Consider the following 27,535-nt stretch of genomic DNA (forward strand, 5'->3'; position numbering starts at 1 on the left):
TCAATCAAAACAACAATTAAAATAATCATTGGTTGCAGCTTTATAACTGATCCTGTTTTAATCTGAAGCGAGCTGGCAGGTGAACCACAGGCTGATTGATTATAGCTAATAACTGGTGTGATCAGTGTGTCCGGCCTGGAGCGGGTGGTGGTGTGTGTCGTGGCACACAGAGAGAGAGAGAGGAGGTGAGTGTGTGAAGCGCAGCGAGACGTGGAGGTGCAACACACACACACAATTAGCACCCTGGCAGGCGGGTCACCTGTAGGGCGAGCGCTAATTAACGGCGTGGCGGGAAAACGATTTAGACCTGATGTCGCCCGAATCTGTCTGAAACACACTCCCACTGAGTGACACACACACACACACACACACACACACCTGCTTGACACCTGACTGGTCAGGCTAAGCAGCAGCCTGATAAGATAAAGTCAGATAAATGACTCTTTTACTGAAGTGTTGTACACATTATACAACAGAAATAACACAAAAAGATGAAAACACTTAATAAGACAACAGCAAAATGAGTCAAACTAGTAAGAAGGATTTAAAATGTTTAGTTAATAAAAGTAATTAGCAATATCAAACTGCCTGTTCTTTTATTTTCTCTCTTCATGTCTGAATCTAAACTCTGTGCTGCTGTCAGATGTGTGGATGTGGATTTTATTGACTCATGTTGACTTGTATTTCTGCTCTACTCTATTCTATTCTACTGAAAAAATGGAGAGATTGGGGTTGCCAGGTCGGTTTCTTCTTTTAAGCGTCCTTTAAATCTTTTTTAGTTCAGCCTTTATAGGATTTTAACTTGTATTTTGTTTCACTGCCTTGCTTGTTGTATCCCTTGCTTTCTGTTTTTACCTCTTACCTGTGTTTTATTGTCTTATTTTACTGTCCAAATTATGACTGTTTGTGTTGTTTGAAGTGTTTTATTCAAGACTTGGTTTCCTCAGGTGAGCGGCTGAGTGAGCACGACAGGTTCGTCCAAATCACCTGCAGTGAAAGGAGAAGCTGACAGGTTGAGCAGATCTTCTCAGCGCCCTGTGTCTGTTTGTTCTCTCTGGGTAAACACACTCGGTGTCGGTGTGATGTGAAAGCTTTGCCCACGGCCTGATGGGACAGTGGCTGGTGTTGTAGTGACCCCTAGTGGTTAAACTGGTGAACTGCAGCCCCTCCAGTGTCTGTCTGACAGGAGTCACATTCACAACATGCAAGATGAACCTGACACAGACAGAAGGAGTTATGACGGAGACAATCCTGTCAGGTCCTGCTGTGTGTGTGTGTGTGTGTGTGTGTGTGTGTGTGTACAGATAACGTGCACTTACTTCTCCTTGGCCCTCTTCTTCTCCTGCAGGTGGCGGTGAACCTCCAGCCGGGACTCGGGCGTGAAGTCACACGGCGTTTCCCAGAATTCCTTCTCCCGCTGCTCCTCGGTGGGCTCGGGCCTCGGCTCCTCCCGCTGCTCCTCGGTGGGCTCGGGCCTTGGCTCCTCCTGCGTGCGCTCCTGCTGCTCCTCCGAACCCGGACTGCAACATCACCACAAAGCAAGAAACACTGAGAGTCGGTTTAAGTCCTCAGACTCTGAGTGAGACCAGCTCGCCTCAGTTTAATCCAGTCCAGTGGAGGCTGAGCGAGGAGCTTTAAAGTCAAAGTGACTCAGCCCGAGGACAACAGGAGGATAAACCTCTGGTCCTGGGTCCCAGTCATTAGGAGCAACATATGGCCCGTTTCCACTAGTATCTACTCGGCTCGACTCGGCTCGACTCGACTCGGCTCACCTCGGTTTGGGTGGTTTTCCATTACAGTTGAGTCCCACCTCGCCGTGGGTGGAGTCGTCATAGCAAGGCAGCGCACCGTCCAGCTCCCTCTGGATTCTTTGGGCCGCCACCGAGCTCAGAAAAGTCTCCACCTCTTCATTTGACCGTGGTCGCGGTTTGCTTGCCATTTTCCGACTTTGCCAACTTCAGCGACGATCAATGCGCATGGTCGCTGTTGCCGTTTTTTTTTTTTTTTTTTTTTTTTAAATGTCGGGTTTTGTTTTCGTGCAGGAGTCGCTCTCATCAGTCCCTGTCCAATCAGTTGCCTGCACGGCGTTTACGTCACATTTTCGGCCCGACTCAGCTCAACTCAGCTCGCTTGAAACCCTGGCTGAGTAGGTCCTAAAATGGGACCTGCTACCAGGTACTACCACCTAATGGAAAAGCTCTCAAACCGAGTAGAGTCGAGCCGAGTCGAGCCGAGTAGGTACTAGTGGAAAAGGGCCAATGGACATGGAGTTTCAGCACAGCAGCAGCCTGACAGAAGGGACCTTTAAGTAGTGCTTCACCCATAATGCATCATTTTTGTGTCAAATGCTGCCTTCAACCTGTGATGAAGAAAGCTTTTTCACGGTAAACTGGTATTCCGCTTGGATTACACAGCATGACGAGTGTGAGCCTCTAAAGCAGCAGCACACAGAGAGCGCTTGGTACAAGGTGGTGGCCCATAAGGGACATAAATCTGCACTATTCCAAACTTGTTTTATCCGTCTGTGGGAATAGTGCATATGAGCTGGCGTTGCTTTAATGTGTGGTTTCTGGTGAGAGAAGTTTCTGTTTTTACTGCGTTTTGAATTAAAAACTAAAACTCCACAATCGATAACACTATGTTGTCAATAAAACCACACGAGAAGTGTACGCTGAATCTAAATTGCAAGACTTGTTTGTGTCGTATAAAAATCAGTCTGGACTTGAATCACTTCACATCAAACTTTGGCTTCGTCTTTCTGATGCTGTCGGCCCGTTCTCACTGTTCTGTTGTCTTTTCATTACCTTCATGGAAATCAATGCATACAAGGACAGAACTGAGTACTTAGCCCATACAGCTTGTCATAAAATTAACTATAAAAAGAAAAAAGTTTTTTTTCATTAAAAACTGATGGAGTTAGATGCCAGAGCAGCAGGGCAGCAGAATGTGTTGCTTGGGAAAATGTTGTAGATAAACTGGTAAAAGAATCTTTGGCTGTCCACCTACGCTGAGCTGCTGATGTCGGTGCCTGGCTTCCTCTCTGGTTGGGAGTTTTTGTTGTTGTTGTCATTTTCCTTCTTCTTCTTCTTCTCTCCTCCGGCCGTCTTCCTCTGCGCCTCCTCCTTCTCCTCGGCCCTCCTCCTCAGGTATTCCTGCTCCTGCTGCCAGATGCTCCTCCTCGCCTCCTCCAGGCCCTGAGCCGCCCGGATCCTCTCCGAGCGGCTGATCTCCGTCCCGTCCAGCCACTGAGCGTGCAAACACACACACACAAATAAACACACACACACACACACACAGAGGACGAGCCCATCTGTCAAACACCTCCCTGTGCTGTAATCCAGAATTAGACTGACCCAAACTGAGTTGATGAGTTGATGATAAATCACTTCATAAACCTTTTATAGACTTGCCTTCATGTGATGTCGTCTTTTAATTATCTTTTAACCACCTTTTTATTTTATTTTCTTTACTGATGTTTTATTGTATTGGAGTTGGTTTTAAGCCTCTTATCTCTCTCACCGTCCTCATCCTTCAACATCCTTCTATTTTTTTTCCTGCTGTGTTTTGCATCTTCTGTTTTCCTGTTTTATCCAGATCTTAGTTTTACCTTCATGTTGTTTTTCTGCTGTTTGACTTTCTGATATTATTTTGCTTTCTGATTATTCTGCTCTGCTGCGTCTGTCAAACCACACTGTACACTCTGTTTTTCCAGCTGCTGTATAAATAAAGATGATTATTTTTATGACAGTCCACAGGAAACGCGGCCTCACCCTGAGCTGCGGCAGGGCGGCCACCACGTACTGCCTGTAGCCGTGGAACTGGGTGCAGGGGTTTCCCACCAGGAAGAGCTCCCGCAGGTGGAGGTTGTGCCGCAGCGACTCCACGCTGCTCAGCCGACCCACGAAGTTAACAGTCAGATCCAGTTTCTGCAGGAACTCACAGCCTGAGGAGACAGACGGCAGCCGGATAAACGTCAACTGCACTTACAGAAATTAGGAAATGACTTTTCTTCTGTTTAAAGGCTTTCGCAAGAATCTATTGTCAGATATGTAATTCTAATAAATACAGTTTTCTTGTAATACTTTAAGTGCTTTACAATAAAGTGAAAAAACGAGAATAAAATAAAAACAGGCAAATTAAAACAAGAGCAAACGCTTTGTGATGAAACCGGACAAGCAACTGACAAACAGAGGCAGCAAAAAACTGTCAATAAGATTTATCTATCCATATGTTTGGCGATAAAACAAAGGAAAACAAAAATGTAAAAGAAAACAGAAAAACAATAAAAAGGGGAGCGTGACATGAAGAAAAGCGATGTAATTTTTTAAATATTTTTTGCCAATTCTCTTGTAAATGTCTTGTAATGTTTTACAAATTTTGCACTAATTGTTCTGGGGTTTTTTTTTATGTTTTTCTGTTACTTTATGATAATTTTCTCGTGATTTCTGACTGCTTTTTTGCTCATTTTCTCAACCGTTTTGGTAGAAAGCACAGAGTAAACCAGAGCAGCTCATTTGACTGCACCACAAAAGCTTTTAATATCCATCTATTGGCTCTAAGACATGTGGAAAAAAACAAATAAGACAAAAATGTCTTAGGATGAGACTTATGTTCACCAATGATCAGTTACTTCCATTTGAAATCAAAAAGAAGAGAAGCAGAGACGTCTCCGCCTCAGTTTGGCTCCATGCTTTTTTTTCCAAGAATAAAATGAAAATGTGAGCTACCAAAAAAAAATAAAAAATAAAGGTTTAATACACATTTTCATGCTGCCTTGCTCTTCATGCTGAGCAGTTATTATTCAGCATACTGACCCTCCAGATTCTCGATGACCTCGATGTTGTTCAAGGCGAGGTTCAAATACTCGAGCTTCTTCAAACGCCCCACGTTTTCTGTGAGGGGGAGCAGAGTGGATTTAAAAGTCTGAGCGGAGCAGAGAGGGACGAGCCTCTGTTAGACCCTGTTCACACCTGGCATTCACCTGTGTCTCACCTGTGTCTCACCTGTGTCTCACCTGATGTCTCACCTGTGTCTCACCTGTGTCTCACCTGTGTCTCACCTGTGTCTCACCTGTGCCCACTTGTGTTCACATCTCACTTTCCCACTCAGCATGCAAATAAACACACATCATTTCAGAGATAAAAGATAAAAATAAAATGGCATTGAACAGGCAGCAGGTGTTTAACAAAAGGAGACGTCCTCGTTCACTGCAGCCTCATTTTAATGTGGCTGTCAGTCACATCTCTGTATTTCACGTCTGTTACAGCTCCACCTGATCACCTTCAGCCTCAGATTATTGAATTAATCCGGCAGGTCTGAGAGGGTTAGGTTCTCTGCTGAGGTGGAAAAATCAACCTGTAATTTTTCTATATTATTCCTGTTGTAACTGCAACACACACATACACACGGCCGCTATAATATTTCTGTGGTATTCCTGTAGTAACTCAATTATGTCTAACGTTAGACGTTTTACTTTATACTTTATATTTTAGATTTTAGAGCCCCCCTAAATTTCTTGCAGCATATTTTTAGGGGAGCTCCTGTCTTATTAAGGGGAGTTTTTCTTCATGAAGCAGCTGCTTTATAGCCGAGCTGCACTTCAGTTTGCATTTGATCCGTCAGCTGACAGCTCAGCTGCTGGCCAGAGTCAGGGAAGAGATTTTCTCTGTTGGAAAAGTGACCGTCTGGCTGGTGTCGGCGTGTTGGGCTGGACCAGACAGAGGACGTCAGGTGAGTGGGCGGTCCTTCACTGCGTCCTGGGTCACCTGTCTGTTCACACCTCTAACACGATGAGGACACACTGCTGCTGTTTCCACCTGAACTGAGAGCTGCCAGCCGGTGATCAGATCACTGTGGACGGATGTTAATGCCAGGTGGAAACAAGGTCTTAAAGTTAGACAGACGGACGGACGGGTCACCTATCCTGGGGATGAGGTTGTTCTGCAGGTAGAGGATCCTCAGCTCCCGGCACCACCTGTCCAGGTGCTCGATCCGCTCGATGTCCTGCTGGTGCAGAGAGACTTCCTCCAGCGAGAAGATCTCACAGTCGTTGTGCTCGGCCCGCTGGCGGACCATGTCCTCTGTGACTGCACACACACACACACACACACACACACACACACACATCCTCATCCTTCCTGTCCAGCTGTAGCCACTGCTGCCAGATCTACATTTTTTTCTGTACATTTGCATTTGCAAGATTTTATTAAAATTTTAACTAATAATTAATAATTTAATTTAATTAAAAACTGAAACTGTTCTCAAGAGCCACTTAAAAAAAGTTTATTGTTATTTATTAACAATAAACGAGTAAAGAAGTTTATAATAGCAATACCAGTAGTAGTACCAGAAGTAGTAACTGTTACTAGTACTTATGGCCAGGAGAGCCTACTTTTAATACGAGCTAGTTGGTAGTAAGCTAGCATTAGTAACACAAGTTTAGCTCGTTTAGGTTAGCTAACTTTAGCTAGCGTTAGCTGAAGCTAAAAACGTTACTGGCCAAAACCACCAATATAATATTTTATCAGACATTTTAAAGTTTAATTGTACAGGCTGCAGCGGGCAGATGTGTCTAACTACAGTAAAAATACAGGAAACGGCCTGTTGTTCGTTTATCTGATGTGTTTGAAGGTTTTCTGAGAATTAAATTAAACTTTTCTACTCACTGTAAACCATCGCGCTGCTGTTGTCGAGCGTTGCCCTGGAAACCAGGCGGATGCTGCATTCATGTGCTGTGGTAAATACTACAATTACAAGATGAATGTAGAGTCAGTGAAGTAGAGCTTCATCTGTGAAGACGTTACTGAGGATGTGTCAGAAATACACAATGTACTGAGATGTTTTGTATTTTTGTTCAGTATAAATTGTGTGGAAATAAGGGGGAAAAGTAATAATACCATAACACTACTACTACTACTTCTACTACTACTACAAATAATAATAATAATATTAATCATCATCATCATCATCATCATCGTCGTCGTCGTCGTCGTCGTCGTCGTCATCATCACCTTTATTTATAGAGCGCTTGTCAAATTATCTTTACAGTGTGCTTCACAAAGGCAAAAAAAAAAAAAGATGTAATTAATTAAGCAAGTCAAAACGCGTGAGTTTTTTTTTTGTTTGTTTGTTTTGGTTTTTTTTTTTTTTTTTTAAGCGAAATACTGTGTCCTGTGGGTCATTCAATTAAGGTGTATAAAAAAAACAGATACAGTGGAGTCCGAACTGAACGTTGTATTCTCGTGCTTTTAGATTTACATGGAATAGAATGCACCGTGGCCAAGTATTTTTTTTTTTTTTTTTTTTTTTTTTTGTCTAAAGAAAAAAAGTAAAATGCAGTATATATGAAGAGTTCATTTGCAAAAACAGATAAAAGCCATCCTTTAAATCAATACACCTTTTTCACAGATACTGCTTGGAGTACACACACACACATATATACACACACACACAAACAAAGCATGATTTAGGATAATAAACATTATGCCAGGCTAAATAAACATATAAAAAATAGAAATAAATATAAAGTAAATTTTAATAAAACTCAAAAAAGTTTAAAAAGTTTTAATAAATTGAAATGGAGATATCGTTTTTGCAAATACACTCTTCATATACACCTGTATCTATCCATCTATGCATAGAGATGTGCTTTATATCCATTTTATCCGTTTTCTTTTAACCTCCTATTATGTTTGGGGTCAATTTGACCCCAGCCAATGTTTAACGTCTCTAAATAAATGATTAATGTCATTTTTTTTGCTTCATATTTAATGAGTGTTCCTAATGTAATGGGCACTACCGGTTAAAGATGAAATTCACATGATGATATGTTTTCAATGTCCTGTACACACTTTGTAACACATTGGTTATAAATAACAAAAATCTGTACTTAGAAATAATATAAAGCCATTAAAACACCAAAAATTAATATTTATTTCCAGTTTTAGGTCAATCAGTGAGATTTTATGGTGATTTGAATATTTTTCCATTGTCGCCTAATAGGAATACTGGATGTATAAGTAGGGGTGGTGGGGAGTTATGTTTTATTTAAAGGGCTATTTAGGTAATCAGCAAAGAAACATAAAGTATTTGACACATCAACTTTGATAACAATTTTAGTTATAATAATTTTGTGGAAGTTTAAACTGCAGGGGTCAAATTGACCCCACACATAAAAGATGTTCAAAAATGTGAACATAACAGGAGGGTTAATTGTGACCGGTTGTATGGCTCTCCAAAGTTGAAATGGGGATTTTACGCGCAGCACCTGAAGGCAGCAGTAGACCGGCATGCAGTACAGTGGGCATAGGACGGGTGATCCGGCTTTTATTTTGAAAGCGGTGACGCGGAAGTTGCCTTGACGACTCCGAAGAGGAGGAGAAAGCGGAGCAACAACAAACAAGAGGGTCTCCGCAGCATCCAGCCGCCTCGCCGCCCGGCCACAAGGACGAAAACGGCTTTTTTTTTTTTCGTGAGCCGCCAGCCGCTCATTTCCTTCTGCTTTTGATGCTTCGCGTTCGCTGATGTGGATTTAGGCCAGAGCCGGTTGACAGCTGATGTTTTCACGCTCATCCGCAATGACGAATTACAAGGCGTTCCACTCCCAGCTGACGTCCATCATGGAGGCGCTGACCAAAGCGGCCGTGGCGGAGATCTGCGAGCTGGTGGATGACAGCTACGCCGTCCTGCAGCTGGAGCTCTCCCGCAGCCACAAGGAGAACGAGGCGCTGCGGAGGAAGCTGGAGCTCATCGAGACCATCATCGCCCGGGGACACCGAGGCAACATCGCGATGCTGGATTACACCGGGCAGGAGGCCGGAGGGCTGCTGGACTTCAGTGTCGGTGAGTTCAGGCTCTTTTCTCCCCACCGCTCACCTCCGTCATCCGTGTGTGTCCCTGCTGCGGTTCACTGTGGCAGGAGGGAGCGACACAGCCCGGGTTCCCCTGCACACACCGGGGGAGACACTCACACCGAACCCCATTCAAAAAAACAGTCTGTTTGATGTTCGGCAGCCGCACGGCTCACAAAAACACGACTGGGTGACTTTCACTGTCTGACTAGGAACACTTCAACTCAGCGGCTCTTGTTTCAGTGAAATTCAACTCACTTCAGCCGGTTTGAACCCTCTTTCAAACACGGGGAGGTGGGCGGCAGCGAGCACAGTCAACCGGCTTGCATGCATGCCAGGGTTGCCAGGTCTGTGAGACAAAAGCAGCCAAACAGCAACTCAAAACCAGCCCAAAACCCGCTCAACCTGGTTGGTATAAAAAGGGCCCAAAAATCAGCCCAACACCAGAACTCAAAATATGCCCATAAAAATCCATATATGTTGCTTTTAAAGTCCAACAGCATTGCTATAATTGCAAAATGCACTATAATATCTATAAAGTAACACCATAGACATTAAAGGCAATTTCCCGAAACAGTTCTTTCACCTATTTAATTTACAGTATATCAGAACTTAAAATATAATACGGGATACCTTACTTCAGCTGACAGGCACTGGACGCGGGTGGTGCTGATCATAGATATAGAAACTATATCTATATCTATGGTGCTGATGATGTGATTGGACATGTGCTGAGTGGCCTCACACAGCATTGGCATATTATTTGTCTGTGGAGCAGGTGACATATGTGGATAGTTTATATGCTGATCTGGCCCAGAGTCAGTTTGACAGGATTTGGGTATAAACATTGGTCACTCAAAATATGAATCTTTATTCATGTCTGCTCAAGCCCAACCCGCGGACAAAATTTGTTACCCGCGGCAACACTTAAAAAGTAGCCCGATTTGGCGGAAAAAAACGCGGACTTGGCAACCCTGATGCATGTCGACATGAAGACTGGATAGATAGATAGATAGATAGATACTTTATTCATCCCGAAGGAAATTCACAGTTTTCAGCAGTATCCACAGAGTACAACATTCAGTAGATCAAAAATAAAGAATAAGTAAATCAAAAATAAAGAATAAAAGATGACCCTCGAGGTCTAAAGATCTAAGTACCCAATGTGCAAAAAAAAAAAAAAAAAACAATGTGCAAAAAACAACAAAAAAAAAAACAGTGTGCATCGATGTATACAATGTGCATAGATGTGGGCAATGTGCAGGTTTACAGTATAAACAGATGATAAATAGCAGCAAGCAATATACACACGGTACCAAACAGGCCTCCATCATGTGTGGGGAACACACCTTTCATTCGATAAACAAGGCAGCATCAGTCTGCAAGAGTTACTGAATGGACCTCTGCAGAGACAGACATGTGTCGGTGCCATGGGTCCCCACCTTTTTTGCAGCCCTGAATGAAGGGTGCAAGGCTGCAACTAACGAATATTTTCATAGTCGATTAATCTGTAGAGTGTCTTATCACTTATCAACTTAACTAGTAAAGTGTTAAAACGAGTTCCCAGAGCCATAAATGATGTCTTCAGGTTGCTTCCATAGTTTTATCAGCAGCCCAAAAAAACTTTTTTTTTTTTTTTTTTTCAGAGAACTGTGGAAAAGTAATTGATTCTTAAAGTTATAAATGATTCCTTTGATTCATTTTCTGATGATCGATTAATTAACTAATTATTCAGCTCTAGAAGGGACTCCAATTTCATAAGGTTTGTATGACACACCTGCCCACAGTGCAGGTGAGGTTCAGTGAAACCTGACATCGGGACCCGGAGCCCCTCTCTCCGGGACCCCTGGTGGTCCGCGGGCCCCCCAGGCTGAGCGGTGGTTGTAACGTGGTTGTGTTTTCTTCCAGAACGTGCCTTGCCCAGCACAGCGAGCGCCAGGCAGCCCAGAGCCAGCCTGAGAAAGAGCGGCCGAGTCCTGGCTGTGGAGGCGGAGGCCGACACCCTCAGCCCCGTGACCAAAGAGGTGAGACACAGCTGTTTATATTTTTTTTTGTTTGTTTGTTTGTTTGTTTGTTTTTAAATTCCACCTTATTATCTTTTTGGTTTACTCCATCCACATGGGAGCATTTCTGAAAGCCTCTCCACATGAGAATACAAAAACCCATCTGTGTCAAAGATCTGAGCGTGTGCAGAGAGGCAGCAGTTTGTTGCCGTCCCAGAGTTGAGCCACACGTTGTGAGAGAGCAAGTCCACTTCAGAACATCTCAACAACGTCCAGAACCGACGGGAAACGGAAGTGGAACGATGACAGCGAGGCAGAGCGGTTTACATGGACAGAGGAGGGCAGAGCTCCTCCGGAAAGTCACAGATAAATCCAAGTTGTTGGAAAAAACTGCAGGATTCAAGTGTTCACCGTCCACACCACAGAAGAAGACAGCACGCCACTCTGAAAGTGTGTTTTCGGTCCACGCAAGAATCCATCTGTTCAAAAGCTTCTTCTCTCTGTGGACACGGGAAGAAGAAACTGGGTTTGCAAGGTGAAAAACATCTTTGGACGTAGCCCGAGCTTCCAGGTCAGAGTGTTAAGATAAAACTAGAAGTCATGAAATTAATACATTTGGGCGATATGAAGCAAAATATCTGCTGAACAGAAGTTTTCTTAAAGGATGATTCCGCGTATTTTCAGTTTCCAGAGAGCGTTTTCCAAAAGTTGAGCTGTGAGTGACCAAAGCAGTGTGAACACAAGGTCAGAATGTAAAGAAAAAGTTAAAAAAAAAAATTAATAATAAAATAAACTAACTTCTAAGTGCTGACTGGGTAACGTCTTAATCTCATAAAGCGATTCAGAACCCGATGTCTGCGTCACAGTTTACTACAGCCACAGCTCGGTGACAGCAAAGCTCGACTGCACACAGCTGTAATTATTTCTGAGCCACAGATCGTCGGCTGGTTAGAGGGCGAACAACACAAAAATATTTTATTATGAAGAGCAGATGATGAGGTTTGGATGAACGTGTCGTGATGAACGAGCCGTCTCATTGGTGATTTCTGCTGAAAAATTAAACCCGGCTAATATGTTGAATTTTTGTGGCCATGACATGCATTCTCACATTTTTGCATTTTGTTTCCTAATTCAAACGGATCACCTACATTTTTTCATTGCTCTTTCATCCTGATCTGCCTCTTGATGTGTACGACCTCTGACTCTGACTCTTCCCCTTGAATATTTGAAGATTCTGCCTCAGGCTCTTTAATTTGTCGTCATCTGCACGTTTCCTCCGAGCTTCGACCGCGTCAATCAGCTAAAATCTTTATCCTCCGCCGCCGTCACATCATCCAGCACGGCCCCGGCTCCTCCATCAGTGGGGGGGGGCAGTTTGCCGTTTCCCCTCACCGCATGCTGAAGACCACCACGAGTAAAACCCGTTTGGAGCGGCCGTTAGCGGCTGTGTGGTTCATGATTTTCACAGCAGCTGCCGTGTGAAAGCTTCGGAGGGCCTGTTGGACGGAGGCGGCGCGTCGACTCAAACCGAGAGTCTCACATCAGCAGGAAGCTCGTCATGGTAAAGAGAGTTAAAGACAAAGCGGACGTCGGTCTTATGAATTTAATAAATGATTCCTCTGTTACGTTTTGAATACAAAAGATTCAGCCCTTAAGTTTTGTTTCATGTTAAATGATATTCATACGTCCTCTGCACTGTGGAGTTCATCTCACCCGGTTGTGTCTGTGGTCTGTGCTCTCTCCGCTCAGGTGAACCTGCCTTCGTCCGAGGAGGAACCCAGCGACCCGGACGTCGTTTTGATCAAGGAGGAAACGACGGGCGAGGCGAACAGCAACGGCGCCGCCGACGAGCTGCTGCTCAACGAGGACGGTGAGGGAGGAGATTTACCACGCGACTGTGGATTCACGCTTATTGGAAATTTTAAGTGGAACCTGAGCGCAGCTGAGTCAGATGCTTTATGGTGTTTGCTCATCAACAACTCACTTCTTTCAATTTCTTCTTTCTGATATCCACCATATCGTTGCCTTTTGAGATTTTAATATCACGTCTGGGGCGGCACGGTGGTGCAGTGGTTAGCACTGTCGCCTCACAGTGAGAAGGTCCTGGGTTCGATTCCCACCCAAGGTCCTTTCTGTGTGGAGTTTGCATGTTCTCCCCGTGTCTGCGTGGGTTTCCTCCGGGCACTCCGGTTTTCTCCCACCGTCCAAAGACATGCAGGTTAGGTGAATTCGAGAAGCTAAATACCCCTAGGTGTGATTGTCAGTGTTTGTCTGTCTGCCCTGCGATGGACTGGCGACCTGTCCAGGGTGTTTCCTTGCCTTCGCCCTATGAGCGCTGGGATAGGCTCCAGCAACCCCCCCGCGACCCTAGTGAGCAGTTTAGAAGATGAATGAATGAATGAATATCACGTCTGCTCATATCTAGACGTTGATGTGACAACAATATGTCAGGGTTCAGAGGTGTGTCCCATGTGTGTCTGATCGCGTCATGCACATTTTAAAAACTGAAACACACAAGGAGCGAGGTTCAGGGACTCTGAAGGTTTTGAAGACGTCTGACCGACATCAACATGTAGAAGTCCACAGACGAGCCGCCAAGCAACCCCGAGCCTCCAGACCGGGTTATCTCAGGGCTCCGATCACGAGGTGTTAGACGGAGGAAAGACGGAGATGGCGTTCATAATGACCCGCGTGCTGCTGTGGTCCAGTTTCACACGGCCGAGTCTTAGATGCGTAAATCCGCCGAGTCCTGCGGCGGCGGTGGAGTCTTCCGCTGAGGTGTTGATGTGACTTGCGTTCGCTGCACCTCAGACACCAAACCAGCAGCCAGAACACACACTTTTGGGTTGTTATTTTTGGGCGTGTGTTCATTCGCGTCACCTCTGTTTGGGTCGCTGTGTGCCGCCGTGTCTTTAGTCTGTCCGTCTAAATGAGCGGCGCTCCGCTTCAAATGCGACAGGAAGCAAGTTTTGATGTCAAACACCCGAGACAAAGTGCAGCTGCCGTTTCTTTTTATAGTTCACGGGGGGGCTTTTATCACAAAATAGACAAGTTTGACATATTTTGACAGGAGTCTCTGTGAGGAAGGTCTTTTGTCTGTGTTCTGCCGAGTGAAGATCCTCTTTGAAATCCCTGCCGCCGTGTTTTTAATGTCTCTAAACTCTCTGCTCATTGATTTTTGTTTCCACAAGGAACGGAGGTGCAGCGGCTGGAGGCAGACGACTGTGAAGAGGGGCCGTCTGGAATACTGATCAGCTCGGCGGCCGGCAGCCTGAGGCAGTGGGAGCAGGGCGCCGACAGACCGTCGGAGCTCGGCGAGCCTCAGGAGACGCAGACCAAGCCCGAGTCCCCCGGCCCGGCGGACGGCGCCGACGAGCCGACGGACATCGTGTTCGACTTGGCCGCGGAATCGGACTCCGAGGCGCCCGCCATGACTCTGTCGCGAAAGCCGTTCCTGCTGGGGTCGGCGGGGAGTCCCACCTCGCTGCCCGGGACCTTCGACCTGAAGCGCGGCGTGTCGATGATCAGCTCGCTGCCGTACGACATGGAGCTGGAGATGTGCTCGTCGTGGAACAACCAGGGTCTGCCCAGCATGGTGCAGGTGCCGCGCCGCTCGTACCTCAAACCGGACCACCGGGCCTCGCACCTGGACAAGGCGTCCGACATGGGCGCCGCCGGCTTCCCGCTCGCGCTGGGCCTGGGCGCGTCCAAGGCGGACACGCTGGAGCTGAACCGCTTCTGCAGGGACAGGCGCTTCATCTGCAGCTACTGCGGCAAGTGCTTCACGTCGTCGCGGAGCCTGGAGACGCACGTGCGCGTGCACACCGGCGAGCGGCCGTACAGCTGCGCCCAGTGCGGCAAGCGCTTCACGCAGTCGGGCCACCTGAAGACGCACCAGAGCGTGCACACCGGGGAGCGGCCGTTCGCCTGCGAGCACTGCGGCAAGAGGTTCGCCGGGAAGCAGAACCTGAGGATACATCAGCAGAAACACCACCCGGCCGACCAGGGGCTGGCTGCCGTGTAGCCGGAGGGGCGGGATGCCTCCCCTCCCGGCCACGCCCACAATGTATGCACTCGCGGTACTGCAAGGCGCTCCGGGCGAAAGCGTCCACCAAATGACACTGAGACGATAAGCTACAACAGACCCGACCCTTCCTGCTGTCACTGTTACTACACATCTAATTTAAATAGATCTTTTTTTAATTTCAAGGCCTTTTTGCAGAACTTTTAGAAGAATGGGTGCTTTTAATTAGAAAAAAAAAAAACGTAGCTTTGACTTTTTATTTCATTAGGCCTTACGTTTTTTTAACCATCTTAACTGCCTTGGTAGGTGTCCTAGTTTGTTTTTTCAAAACAAAGAGAAACGGGACTACGACCTGACGCCGAGCAATTCTTACCTCAAACCGACGCGGGCCGTTTGGTGGCTCCGGTCTTTAGCCTAGCGTGACGACGGCCTGGTGGGACAGAAACATGTAGCGAGCGGTGCACCGGGACCAGCGTGTGCACCGGCCAGCAGCATCTAACATTAAAAGTGTGCAATCTCAGACCAACGCTCTGTGGCAGTCATTGTCTCAAAGTGTGACCAGATTTAACACACACACACACACACACACACACACACACACACACACCTGTAGGTTTGTGCACGAGGAACGTGCACAGTGTTTTGCCGAAAGGCCAGATCACACAGCCACACTGTTCTCCGACACAGAAATCTGAAAACTCCCTTTTCATATTGAAAGTTCTTGGTCCTTGATTATTTAACCAAAACAAACAACAACAAAAAAAATAATAATAATAAAATAAAACTATTTTTCAGAGTATTTTTCTTGTAAATGTGTGACTTTGACATCTCAGAATTTCAGGTTTGTCCTCATAAATTTCTCATAAATTTACCACTTTAATCTCAGAGAATATTCAAGTTTTTTTTCTTGTGAGTTCTGAGATTTTTTCTCAGATTATCTCTATAATATAATTTGTCCCCCCTACAATGGCCCTGGTACTCTGTCATAATTTGTCTCTTGATTTAACAAATAACGACCTGACAAATTTATGAGGAAAAAAATCAAAAAGTCTGAGATTATAAAGTCACAAATTTATGAGAAAAAACAAACAAAAAAAAAAAGGTTTTCTTCTACCATGGAATTTAATAATCCTGGCCGTTTCAGCCCAGAATCAGCTCTCATCGGCTCTAGCTGTGTTATTTTCATATTCATCTCCATGTCATGAACGACATCATGACATCATGGAAGACCAGCGCTCGTTCCTGCAGTGTCGTCACGGCAACGAGGGATTGGACAGGTTTTGTCCACGCCGCCCGGCCCTCTGCTCGCTCCACGGCCTCTCACGAGCTCCTCCGAGGCCCCAAACAGTGGCTCCGTCTGCACTCAGTCAAACTTTATTCGCACAAAGAAACTGACACAGAGCGCTGCACACACACAATAAAACAGGAAGGAAGAAAAACAGCAACACAAGAAAACAGGAAACGCTAAATCTGCAGTAGAGCTGCGGAAACACCGGAGGCAAGATTACAACTGATAAAGAAACAAGAAGCCAGATAAACACTGAAGAATAAAGAGCAGAAGACAAAAGCAGATAAAGAAAAGTTTAAAAGGGGATGAAGTATAAAAAAGTAAATAAAAAAGTAGATAAAAGGTCGAGACAGAAGGAAAAGCAGAGTAATAAATTAGTAAGAGGAGAGGTATGAAAGAGAAGGATGAGGTACATGAACGTGCCTGTGAAGCAGCAGGTTGGGACGTCCTGGCTGAGTGTGGCCCTGCAGGCGCTCACACACAACACACTAAACACACCTCAGGTTATCTGAGCGGTCCAGGGCGTGGCCACACACTCATGGTGTTTTCAGGTGAACGTCATGTGGCGCTGTGTGTGTGTGTGTGTGTGTGTGTGTGTGTGTTGGCAGACTGTCAGCAGCTTCATAAAATTCAAATGTAAGGATCTGAAGATCAGTGCTTAAAGGAAAACTGCATCATCTGGGCCAGAATCCCCAGCCTGAGACCAGATGTTGGACACCATTTCCACCTCTGGACGTCCAGCGGCTCACTTCCTATGGGTAGCATTTCCTGTTAGCTTAGCATAAAGACCTTAAGTCAATGGGGGTCGTTAGCCTGGCTCTGTCAAAGTGATAAATAAACCTTCCAGCAGCTCTGAAGCGGTCTGAGTTACACTGGATCAGGTCGATCTGACGTTATGAAGTCACATTTACAAGAGTTTCTTCTCTTCTTCTTCTCCTAAAAGGCTCCACCTGTGCTGCCCCCTGCTGGCCGTGTCTCAGGCCTGCAGCTGATCCCCTCAGCAGATTCTACAGGAACAAGGAGATCCTGCTGATCTGAGCCCAGAATCAGCAGATTGTTTTCTTCTGAATCGGCCCAAGTCACAGCAACGTCTCTTCAGAGTCCAGATGCTGAGGAGGAGATTGGGGTTCTGGACTCAAACCAGCAGGATTTCCTTCAGACTGGATCCCACAGGAGGAGAACAAACTTTTCACAAGTTTTTCTCCTAAATTTACCACGTTAATCTCAGAGTTTTTTGAGGTTTTTTTTCTCATAAATAAAGTTTTTTCTTGTAAATTTACCACTTAAATCTCCGAAAATACCCACATGTTTTTTTTGTTTTTTGTTTTTTGTTTTAGTCTGATCTCAGAAATTCAGAGATTTTTCTCAGAACATACCTCCTCTCCCCCGGCTGTGTATTTCTCTCTCCACACAGCGGCCCAGATTCTCCGTCAGTGTTTGACTTGTTTGAGGCGTTTCCTGCAGCCGTGTCGGCTCTGAGCTCTGAGCTCTGAGCTCTGAGCTCTGAGCTCTGAGCTCCAGGCCTCAGAGCGTCTCGTCAGGCTTCGTCTTTATCATGACTCGGCTTGGACACGCTCACCTGACGCACAGGAAGTGGAAGGCTGGTGTCTGTACAACCAGCCTGCCAGCCGACACAGGGACAAACCAGAAACGTCCACCAGATGTTCACGCAGCTGTTTGCCTGCACACACCTGACGGCACACGAGGAACAAAGAACAGAACAGAGTGCAGGTGTTGAAAAAGGGAAAAAAAAAAAGAGGAATAGTTAAATTTCACTTAAACACAGAAATCTGATGTTGATCCAGCAGCACTGATGGGACCGTTCAGTACGTCACTTTGATCATTCTGAATATTGTTTTGTCATTTTTTAAAAATATATTTTTACTTTTTAAAATTAATTCTCTAGTTTCATTTCTTATTATTTAGATTCCACTATTTTTTTCTAGTTTTTTTTTATTTATGTTTCAGTAGTTTTTTTGTTTTTGAATTTTTTTTACTAATTAGATTTCTCTGTTTTTCTCTGAAATTTACTGAAAGAAATCTGATCTGACCTTTCAATATATCTTTTTGATCATTATAAATATCATATCCCTGTCATTTAAAAAAATTACATATGTATATATATATATATATGTGTGTGTGTGTGTGTGTGTGTGTGTGTGTATACATATATATTTTTTAATAAATAATAATATAATAATATAGTAGTAATATATATGGCTTAATTTTTCTTTGTTTCTTTTTTTTAAATTACTGTATTTCAGTTTTTTTTCATGTTACCATAATTTTTGCTTTTTTACGTATATTACAGTAACTTTTTTTCCCCTGTATGTAATTGAAAGATCCAGTGAATTTGCTCCGTTTTCAACGGGATACTTTACTTCAGTCTGATTTTTACATGTAGCCTATCCATCATTTCATTAGACTTTATTCTTATAGCACTTTTCATACCAACCAACGTAACACAAAGAGCTTCATACAATAAAACAATAAAAAAAAATCAGGTAAACAAACCAGCATCAAAAGCAGAAAACAAACAGAGAGAAATAAAAGGAGAAGGCAGAAAAACTGTACAGTGGAGAGAAATCAGATAAAAAGTAAGAAGTTCAGGTAAAAGCTTAAGATGACACAAAATAATAACTCCCCCCATGTCTCTCTCTCTCTCACACACACACACACACACACACACACAAACAAACAGCTTGTACAATAAGGACAATAGATGCACACAGAGCCTCTCTCTCTCTCTTTCTCTCTCTCTCTCATTCACTCGTTCTACTGTTTTCGGAGCCGCCCTCATGCCGGCGGGCGGCAGGGGAGCTCAGAGGGGAGGAGCCTCTGAAACCCCCAGCACTTTTCAAAGTTTCATTCGCTCTAATTCACCAAAAAAGTGTCAGGACAAAAACAAAAACACACCCCTCACACCCAGTTCTGTCCCACCACCGCCCGTTTCATGGTGTGGGAGCCTCTGGCCCCGCCCACAAACTGTATCCAGCCCCGCCCACAGACAGCAACAAATCAAATCAGGGAACTCAAATATATATCAATAGCACCTCTCTGAGCTGTAGGCTGTAAGTTATTTAAATTAAATTAGCTAAATTACATGGAATTTTATAAACAGAGGAGGCAGAGTAGTGTTTATATCATTTTTCTTGTTTATTATAAACACTACAGGAGATCTGGTTATATTAAATATTGCCCAATCAGCTGAGATGAAGTCATCAAGCTGCTGCTGCTCCAGCTGCTGAACGACCGTCCGTCCTCAAGTCTGTTCTCCAGAGTCGACCTCGACAAGTCCCAACTTCAAAGTTCACAAGTCCCAACTTCAAAGTTCGCCAAGTCCGAACACCCAGCATCTGGCCCCGCCCACAAACTGCATCCAGTCCCGCCCACAGAAGTCTCTGGCCCCGCCCACAGACAGTATCTAAAGGCATTACAAAACAAAACAAAACAAAAAAAAACAGCCTGAGTGAGCAGTTACAGGAATAAAGAAAACTGTTCACCAACTGATCGATCGCCAATATTTGATAAAATCCCAATGTGTGTGTGTGTGTGTGTGTGTGTGTGTGTGTTTGACATGAGGACAACAGGAACAACAGGACACATGAACTGCTGCTCATTGTTCTCACAGCAGAAACACACACACACACACACACACACACACACTATTCATCACACACACAACACAACTACACAAAGACTACTTACACACAAGTGACACACACACACAGTGGCCTCCAAACTGCACACACACTCGTGCTGAAAATGACGACACTCTTTTCTGATTATTGCAGTTTTGAAACCAGAGAAGAAATTATGTTTCATATCCAGTTCTGTAAACAACGTTTTCTGTGCAGAATCTCTTTAAATCAAAGCTTTCACAAGCAAATATACGTACAGCCTCTGTGTGTGTGTGTTTATGTGTGTGTATCAGTGACTGTGGTGACCAGTTTTATCACAGCAATGAGTTATATTACATAGGACACATTAAAAACAATAATAAACATTAATAAACTAACAGTGATGATAAATGTTATCTATATTGCACACTTCTGAAACAACATTGCTAAAGTGCTTCACAGAAAAAAATTACGACAGAGCATTAGGGCCATTGGGCGGGGAGACAAATTATTATATTCTGAGAAAAACAAGAACGAGAAAAAAAAAAAAACGTGCTGCAGCGGTGGCATCCTATTACATCACTATTACAGTACCATGCTGGAATTCATATATTATGTAGCCAAGTATTATATAATATTCCAAGAAAAACTTGGATATTCTCTAAGATTAAAGTTGTATATTTATAGGGGGAAAAAATCACAAATTTATGAGGAAAATACCTCAAAAATTCTGAAACTATAAATTCACAAATGTATGAGAAAAAAATTTGGAAGATTTTTTTTTTTTTTTTTTTTTTTTTTTGGAGGAACCAAGGAACCAAGAACCAAACTCAGCAAAGTGAAGCGATGTCATTTCTTCACCAAAAAAAAAAAAAAAAAAAGAAAAAGAAAAAGAAAAAAAAAGTAAAACAAAAACTACGTTTCAGGGTGTTTTTCTCATAAATTTGTGAGTTCTCTTTCTGGTAAATGTACCACTATAATTTAAGGTTTAGCCTCAGGAAACTCTTTCCCTTCATAACTTTGACACGCAGTTTTGTCGTTACTTCTGTCCCTGAGGCGTTAAACCCATAAAACCTGTTCTCAGCACCGGCTGACTCTGTATTATGATATGAACCTTGGAAAGACCGCCTTCAGATATTTCACCCAATTTGTCTGGACTAATTAACAGAGCACACTCAAACTTGACAAACTAATATCTACTGGGCAATTCAAATATTGGGTTAGAGGATTTATTGATTTTAGGTGTGACTGTTTAACATAATGTGCTTGTAATTTTATTCTCTTTCATACCTGTGCCCAGGATATCTTAGAATGCCTTATTTATCATTTCTTCATGCTGTTGTCTAATTCTCTGTAATTCCCTTGCAACTGTATTATTTTAACATTACATATCTATGTCATAATAATTATCATTATGTATTTTTATTATTGTATATTAGTTTTGTTTTGTTTTTTTCTTGTTTTAGACTGTAGTCGGGTCGCACTTGCAAATGAGATTTGGATCTCAGTGTGACTTCCTGATTAAATAAAGTAGAAATAAATATAATCACCATTATACACCAAGTTGTGTTTTTAGGGTGTTTTGCCAGACAGTCCTTTACTATATAATGAGGTTTACCAGGCTGTTACATCACCGACCAGCAGCCAATCATAGCCTCAGTATCTCACTGATGCAATAGTATCTTTATCTCACATCAGCAGCACATTATTGGCTGATCAATAACGAAGTCAAGGTGGATGCTTGTGTCATCTGTTTCAGTTTTTACATAAACCACATTACCATCCTGATCCGTCCACTTGTGGGTGAGCCTGTACAATTCACTCTCCTCATTCATAATCAGTTTCTAGTCCAACATATTTTATATGAATCACTCCTGTATTACCACTTGGAAAACAGCAAACAGCAGCAAATCAGAAAACACACTGAGGTTTGTGTGCTGGACGATTTAAATAAAGGCGAGCGAATTGCATATTCATTGATTGGCACATACTAAATGTGTAGTTTCATCTATTTTCACATGAATTTTAAGACATGAAGGATTTTTTATGAAAAAAAAAATTGTTTATATGTGTTAATACGTTTTTTTTTCTCGTAAATGTACATCTTTAATCTTGTATATTGAGAGTTTTTTTTTCTCAGAATATTACCCCGCCTCTCCCACGGCTCTGTAATTTTAATACTCAAGATTTTTTTTTTTTTTTTTTTTTATAATTATTTTTATTGCTTTCATCGAGAGATAATACAAATACCAGCATACTGTATACCTTTGTTCTCAAAACACAATACAATTCCTACCAGTAACAGTATTCCTCTACTTCACAAGGTCTTAGACTCAAGATTTTAGCCCAGAATCACATCTATTATCATAAGCATCCGACTCGGACCTTTTTCAGAGGAAAACAACATTCTGATTTTCGAGCTTATTCTCATAAAATTTACAACTTTAATCTCAGAGAATTTTTTATTTTCTCATGAAAATTTGTGACTTCATAATATCAGACTCCATAATCTTCTTAATCCCCCCTGTTTTTCTCCCTACAATGGCCCTAACACACTGTGGTATCCATATATATATATATATATATATATATATATATATATATATATATATATATATATATATATACATACATAAAACAGATATAAATACAGCATCAGGGAAATTTATTTTTATGGCAAACAAAATGTGAGGAAGTGCAGCGCAGGGGGCAGCGGGCACCCCGGCGGGAGGCAGGGGGGTTAATCCACGGTCTGTGCCCCCTCCCCCCCGGGTGCTTGTGAACGCCCCTGTCTCCATCACAGCAGCAGCAGGTCTTCCATATGAGAGGACTCTTGTTTTGAAACCAGCAGCGTGGTTCCGGAAGTGCAGGGAAGCGGCTCCCCTCCTTTGTAGCGGACGGACAGGCGGCCTTCATGTCCGAGCTCCACCAGAGATCCGCACAAACTGAGCCTCGTCGCGCTTCTCAGACGCTGTTGATGCCTCGGTGCCCGCGGGGAGGAAGACCCTGAGCTCCGTGCGCTTCTGTTTGTCACCATGGCCGTCATGAACACCAAGGCTCTGCACGAACAGCTGTCCATCATCATGGGGGCGTTGACCAAGGCGGCCGTGGCGGAGATCTGCGAAGTCGTCGACGAAGGTTACGCGGTCCTGCAGATGGAGATCAGCCGCAGCCACAAGGAGAACGAGGACCTGAAGAAGAAGCTGCACCTCATCGAGTCCATCGTCGTGCGGGGGAGCAGCGGGAACGCGGCCGGGAAGGGCGCCGCGGTGCCCGGCGTGGAGGACGCGCAGCCGGCGGAGGCGGCGCAGCAGGACGGGGAGGCAGGAGCGCCGGCCGGGGCAGAGGATGCTGCCGCCGCCGTGAGGGAGGTAAACACCCGGGGAGGCTCCAGCAACATCTGGAGCCAGCACCTGTGTTGACTCCCATCCGATCTGACATCTTAAAACATAAAAAATGTGTTTTTATCCTGTGGATGGTGAAGCAGCAAAGGCTTCAGCGGCGGTACTTTACAGTGATTTTTGTCTCGGAGGTCAAATATTCCCATGTTTTAGTTATAACATAAAGCTGCGGAGATGGGAAGTGCAATCACAAGATAAAAATATGTCAAAATCATGATTTACTAACTCTTGGCCACGAGATACGACAGTTTCCCTCAATCTAATGAACTCTTTCCCATGATTTATTTAGTGTATACAGTAGGAGTGAGGAAGAAATCAATTCACACAAGTATCGCGATTCATTTTTTCAACAATTTTTAAATACATTTTTAAATAAAGACATTTATGTGAAACTAGACGCCCCAGGGAATCTGTTGCTAAAGGTGTGCAAAATTTTGGAGAGAGAAAAACTTATGTGGTCATTTCCAGCGGGGTCCCTTGACCTCTGACCTCCAGGTGTGTGAATGAAAATGGGTTCTCTGGGCAGCCACGGCTCTCCCCTTTGCAGACACGCCCACCTTCTGCTAATCCCATGCAGTTTGGGCCCCAAAGCCTGCAGTCCACATGTGTTCTTGTGGCCTGTTGTAAAATGGTGTGTGTGTGCAGACTGGGGCCTAAACAGTCTTGGAGCTGCATCAGTTGGCTTTGACTGGAAAGCTGAGACTGGACGTCGCTGTAGAAAATGACCTCTAGTGACCTCTAGGAGAATCACAGCCTCATCAAACTTTACAGTCACAAACTAGGAGAATTCACTGAACTAAAATCACAATAAATCATAATATCAAATCATAATACATATGGAGTCGGCAACAAAGTATCACAACAGTATTGAATTGTGAGGTAAATATAGCTCTGGTGTAAAATGTGGAAAAGTAAAGACAAAGTCTGCTGGAAAATGATCAGAGCGCAAAGTGACGTCTGCAAATGTCTTCCTTTACAAAAAAACCAAGTGTCAGCTCTGTAATGATAAAGGCAGATAAAGGAAAGTGAAGCTGGAATCTACTAATGCCATCACTCATTAAAAAAAGTCTGTCCTGTTTTTTTTTTTTTTTTTTTTTTTTAGGAATTAATGAGATCATTATTTCAGGATTTTGAGAAAAGTTTTCATGAAAACTTTTTTTTTTTTTTGCTGTTTTTCTGAATTAATGAGAATTAAGTCTGAATTCTGAGATAATGATCTCATTAATTCAGAAAAACAGGAAGGCTGTGGGTTTTTGTTGCTTCTCTCAAGTGAAAGCTTTACTCTTCCGTAATGGAATCGAACAAAATGTCATTGAGATTAATTCTGCATCCCACCATCTAATCGGTAAACTGACTAATATAATCTCCTCAGCTCTGAGATATTATTCCAACACATCACCTCAGGAGATATGAGAGCAGATACAGCCACTGATTTATCTTCCATATGCATATTTATGCTTAAAAAAAAAAAAAAGATGATAAAATCCAAGAACTGGCAAAATATGCAATGAATTCTGTTTTAAATCAGTGGTAATAATCTGATTAAATTCATAGTGATTGCTAGATGACTCATAAATACTGGTACAGAGGACATTTCTGATTGGTCAGTGATTTAATATTTTAAATCAGCACATCCTGTTCCTTTTTATTTGAACGATACTGATCAGTTCATTTTATAATTCACCCACAGTTCCTGTCATCCCCGCCCCCCTCAGTTAATCTTATCTTACCCTTTTATATTTAAAGAGTTTCACGACTACACAGATCTGTTTCATGATGAGCCTCTGTTGTCTTGAACGTCACTCATTTCATTTCAGTTTTACAGATACTGGCCAACATTAATCTCAGTGTAAAAATGCATTTCAGACATGTTCATTTACCCCGTCATCAGTGTAAAGCTGCATGCCGGAAAGTTTAATTTGCACTCATCAGATATGACATCAATACTGTAGTTTTTGTGGTTTTATGACTAAAAAGCTTTAACTTATTACTTTCTGCAGCTTCCGGACGTGGTGCTGATCAAAGACGAGGACTCGGACAGCAACGACACGTTCGACGAAGGTGGGTGAGACCGTGGCCGTGGCCTGTGAGGTCATTAAACGCATCACCACAGGAGAACAATGGCCTGTGCGGTCATTAAACTTATCACCACAGGGGGACGGTGGCCCTTGAGGTCATTAAACACATCACCACAGGAGAACGGTGGCCTGTGAGGTCATTAAACACATCACCACAGGAGAATGGTGGCCTGTGGGGTCATTAAATGCATCAACACAGGAGAACGGTGGCCTGTGAGGTCATTAAACACATCACCACAGGAGAACGGTGGCCTGTGAGGTCATTAAACGCATCACCGCAGGAGGACGCACTAGTCTTTTCTCTAGTATGATCACCAAAAAACTACATTTTCTGTATGTTTTTAAAATTTTTATTTTTTGCTTAGTTTTTTTAAGTAGACAAAACTGTGTCAGTTAGTTTTCGAATGAACTCATTTATGTTTGAGTGAAATGCTCCGATGGTTCAAAATTCATAGTGAAGGAGAGGAGAATGAGCAGGGGCGAGGGCTCAGGATGAGTATTTTGTTTTTGGCTTAAAATACGATATGAACTCTCTGTATCTCCCCCTTTGTTTGTTTGTTTGTTTTTTTTAGGTTTTTTAATATTTTTTGTTCAGATTCAGTTTAAGTAACGTCATGGCCCATCTAGTAGGGGATTGGTGCCATTCAAGCCGCGAAGTCGTATCATCAACGCTGCGTCTCTCAATGGCGGATGTTGTTGTTGTGGCGAAGCGATAATAAGATTTCTCTTCCTGTCAGGTTCCAAGACGTCTGCGGACGGCGGGACGGGCGTGGCGCTGGTCAGAGAGAGCGCCGCCTCCTCGCAGGTCAGGAGCATGAAGAGACACTGGCCAGGAGGCGAGGACGCCGTCTGCCAGGCCGAGAAGAAGAAGTCGTCTGAGCAGCACCCGCTGAAGAGCCCGGCCAAGCTCGCCGCCGCCGCCGCCGCCACCACGCAGAAGAAGACGGTGTCCCAGTACACACTGGACTCCCCCTGCAGCGAGCCCGGCTGCTCCGGCCAGCTCGCCGGCGACGAGAAGGACGCCGGCGAGTCCGTTTGCTCCTTCTCCTCGCAGATCGACCCGGACGTGCGTCTGGTCCACCAGGAATGTCCGCTGGTTCCTGCGATGTCAGGCGCCGGCAGACAGGCGGCGTATTTCGGCGGCCACGACGTGCTGATGGAGTCTCAGTCGCCGACAAACAAATCGGAGCTGGACCTCAGCTTGACGTGGACCAAACAGGCGAAAGGCCAGGTGACGTTCACTCAGTTTCACCAGAGCGAAAGCATCGACGGCGACGCGTTCGGCCTGAAGCTCATCAGCGTGTCGGGCTCCTCGTCCACCGACTGCCAGCTGAGCGAGAGCAGCAACTCGGGCTTCGAGTTCGAGGACGCCGACATGATGAACTTCGCCCTGTACAGGGACCAGTCGGCTCGGCCGCAGCACTGCGGCGGCCAGCCGGGCGCCATCATCAAGGGCAAACGCTTCGTCTGCTCCATCTGCACCAAGACGTACGCCACGTCGCAGAACCTGGACGTTCACATGCGCATCCACACGGGCGAGCGGCCGTTCAGCTGCAGCCAGTGCGGCAAGAAGTTCACGCAGTCGGCTCACCTGAAGTCGCACCTGAGCGTGCACTCCGGGGAGCGGCCGTACTCCTGCACGCTCTGCTCCAAGAGCTTCATCGTCAAGTACAGCCTCAAGTTACACATGAAGAAGTGCCACGCCGCCGTGTGAGCGGGCCGGCAGCCGCCACGCCGCCTCATCGGTTTCACTCCAAAATGACCAGGATCTGCCTCCCACATCCTGTTTCCTCCTGCAGAGACACAAACCCGGCAAGACCCGAGCCGATTTACCTGGCAGCATGTCGGGATTAATATTCTGAGAACAAACATGCAGATTTTTCGAGATTAAAGTTGTAAATTAAGGAGAAAAACCCTTGAATATTCTGAGACTATCATAATTAATTTAGAAGAAAAAAACTCAAAAATTCAGATATTATGAAATCACAAATTTGCAAGAAAAATTCAAATTTTGAGATTAAATTGGTAAATTTGTGAGAAATTTAAAAAACTCACAAATTTATGAGAAAATTTATGAGATTAGTCACAAATTTGTGATAAAAAAACTGAAATTCTGAGATGAAGTAGTAAATTTATGAGATTTTTTTCTTTTTAAATTTGATTGTAAAGTCGCAAATTTGAGAAAAATTAAAATTTTGAGACTAAAGTGGTACATTTTGAGGAAGAAAGCCCTAAAACAAGTCAAATTCTGAGATCATAAAGTCACAAATTT

At 44.1% G+C, this 27,535-nt stretch overlaps 3 protein-coding genes across 3 annotated transcripts in view; 2 read left to right on the forward strand and 1 right to left on the reverse strand.

Annotated features, from left to right (window-relative positions):
- dnaaf11 (dynein axonemal assembly factor 11) overlaps positions 1-6,675 on the reverse strand; it is a 42,935-nt gene extending 36,260 nt beyond the window's left edge. The window contains exons 1-6 of the mRNA XM_030075154.1: positions 6,666-6,675; positions 5,919-6,086; positions 4,815-4,892; positions 3,771-3,943; positions 3,007-3,245; positions 1,320-1,520 (exon numbers count right to left, since the gene is read on the reverse strand). Of these exons, the coding sequence (XP_029931014.1) occupies positions 1,320-1,520; positions 3,007-3,245; positions 3,771-3,943; positions 4,815-4,892; positions 5,919-6,086; positions 6,666-6,675 (869 nt within the window). The remainder of the gene's footprint in view (positions 1-1,319; positions 1,521-3,006; positions 3,246-3,770; positions 3,944-4,814; positions 4,893-5,918; positions 6,087-6,665) is intronic.
- Positions 6,676-8,347: 1,672 nt separating this feature from the next.
- LOC115375666 (zinc finger protein 500) lies at positions 8,348-15,581 on the forward strand. The gene is made up of 4 exons (XM_030075149.1): positions 8,348-8,841; positions 10,758-10,873; positions 12,602-12,722; positions 14,044-15,581. The coding sequence occupies exons 1-4, from the start codon at positions 8,556-8,558 to the stop codon at positions 14,874-14,876; spliced, it is 1,356 nt and encodes a 451-aa protein (XP_029931009.1). The 5' UTR covers positions 8,348-8,555; the 3' UTR covers positions 14,877-15,581.
- Positions 15,582-22,649: 7,068 nt separating this feature from the next.
- LOC115375665 (zinc finger protein 425-like) lies at positions 22,650-27,317 on the forward strand. Its single transcript, XM_030075148.1, has 3 exons — positions 22,650-23,155; positions 25,186-25,246; positions 26,001-27,317. The coding sequence occupies exons 1-3, from the start codon at positions 22,820-22,822 to the stop codon at positions 26,975-26,977; spliced, it is 1,374 nt and encodes a 457-aa protein (XP_029931008.1). The 5' UTR covers positions 22,650-22,819; the 3' UTR covers positions 26,978-27,317.
- The last annotated feature ends 218 nt before the right edge of the window (positions 27,318-27,535 follow it).

Source organism: Myripristis murdjan, chromosome 17 (genome assembly GCF_902150065.1).
Source record: "Myripristis murdjan chromosome 17, fMyrMur1.1, whole genome shotgun sequence".
Taxonomy (NCBI): Eukaryota; Metazoa; Chordata; class Actinopteri; order Holocentriformes; family Holocentridae; genus Myripristis; species Myripristis murdjan.

Bases quoted from the DNA above. Each gene is read 5' to 3' on its own strand.
- LOC115375666 (XM_030075149.1), top strand. From the start codon at position 8,556: ATGTTTTCACGCTCATCCGCAATGACGAATTACAAGGCGTTCCACTCC. The intron at 8,842-10,757 runs GTGAGTTCAGGC...GTTTTCTTCCAG, and splicing joins GCTGCTGGACTTCAGTGTCG to AACGTGCCTTGCCCAGCACA. The intron at 12,723-14,043 runs GTGAGGGAGGAG...TGTTTCCACAAG, and splicing joins GCTGCTGCTCAACGAGGACG to GAACGGAGGTGCAGCGGCTG.
- LOC115375665 (XM_030075148.1), top strand. From the start codon at position 22,820: ATGGCCGTCATGAACACCAAGGCTCTGCACGAACAGCTGTCCATCATC. The intron at 23,156-25,185 runs GTAAACACCCGG...TACTTTCTGCAG, and splicing joins CTGCCGCCGCCGTGAGGGAG to CTTCCGGACGTGGTGCTGAT. The intron at 25,247-26,000 runs GTGGGTGAGACC...TCTTCCTGTCAG, and splicing joins CAACGACACGTTCGACGAAG to GTTCCAAGACGTCTGCGGAC.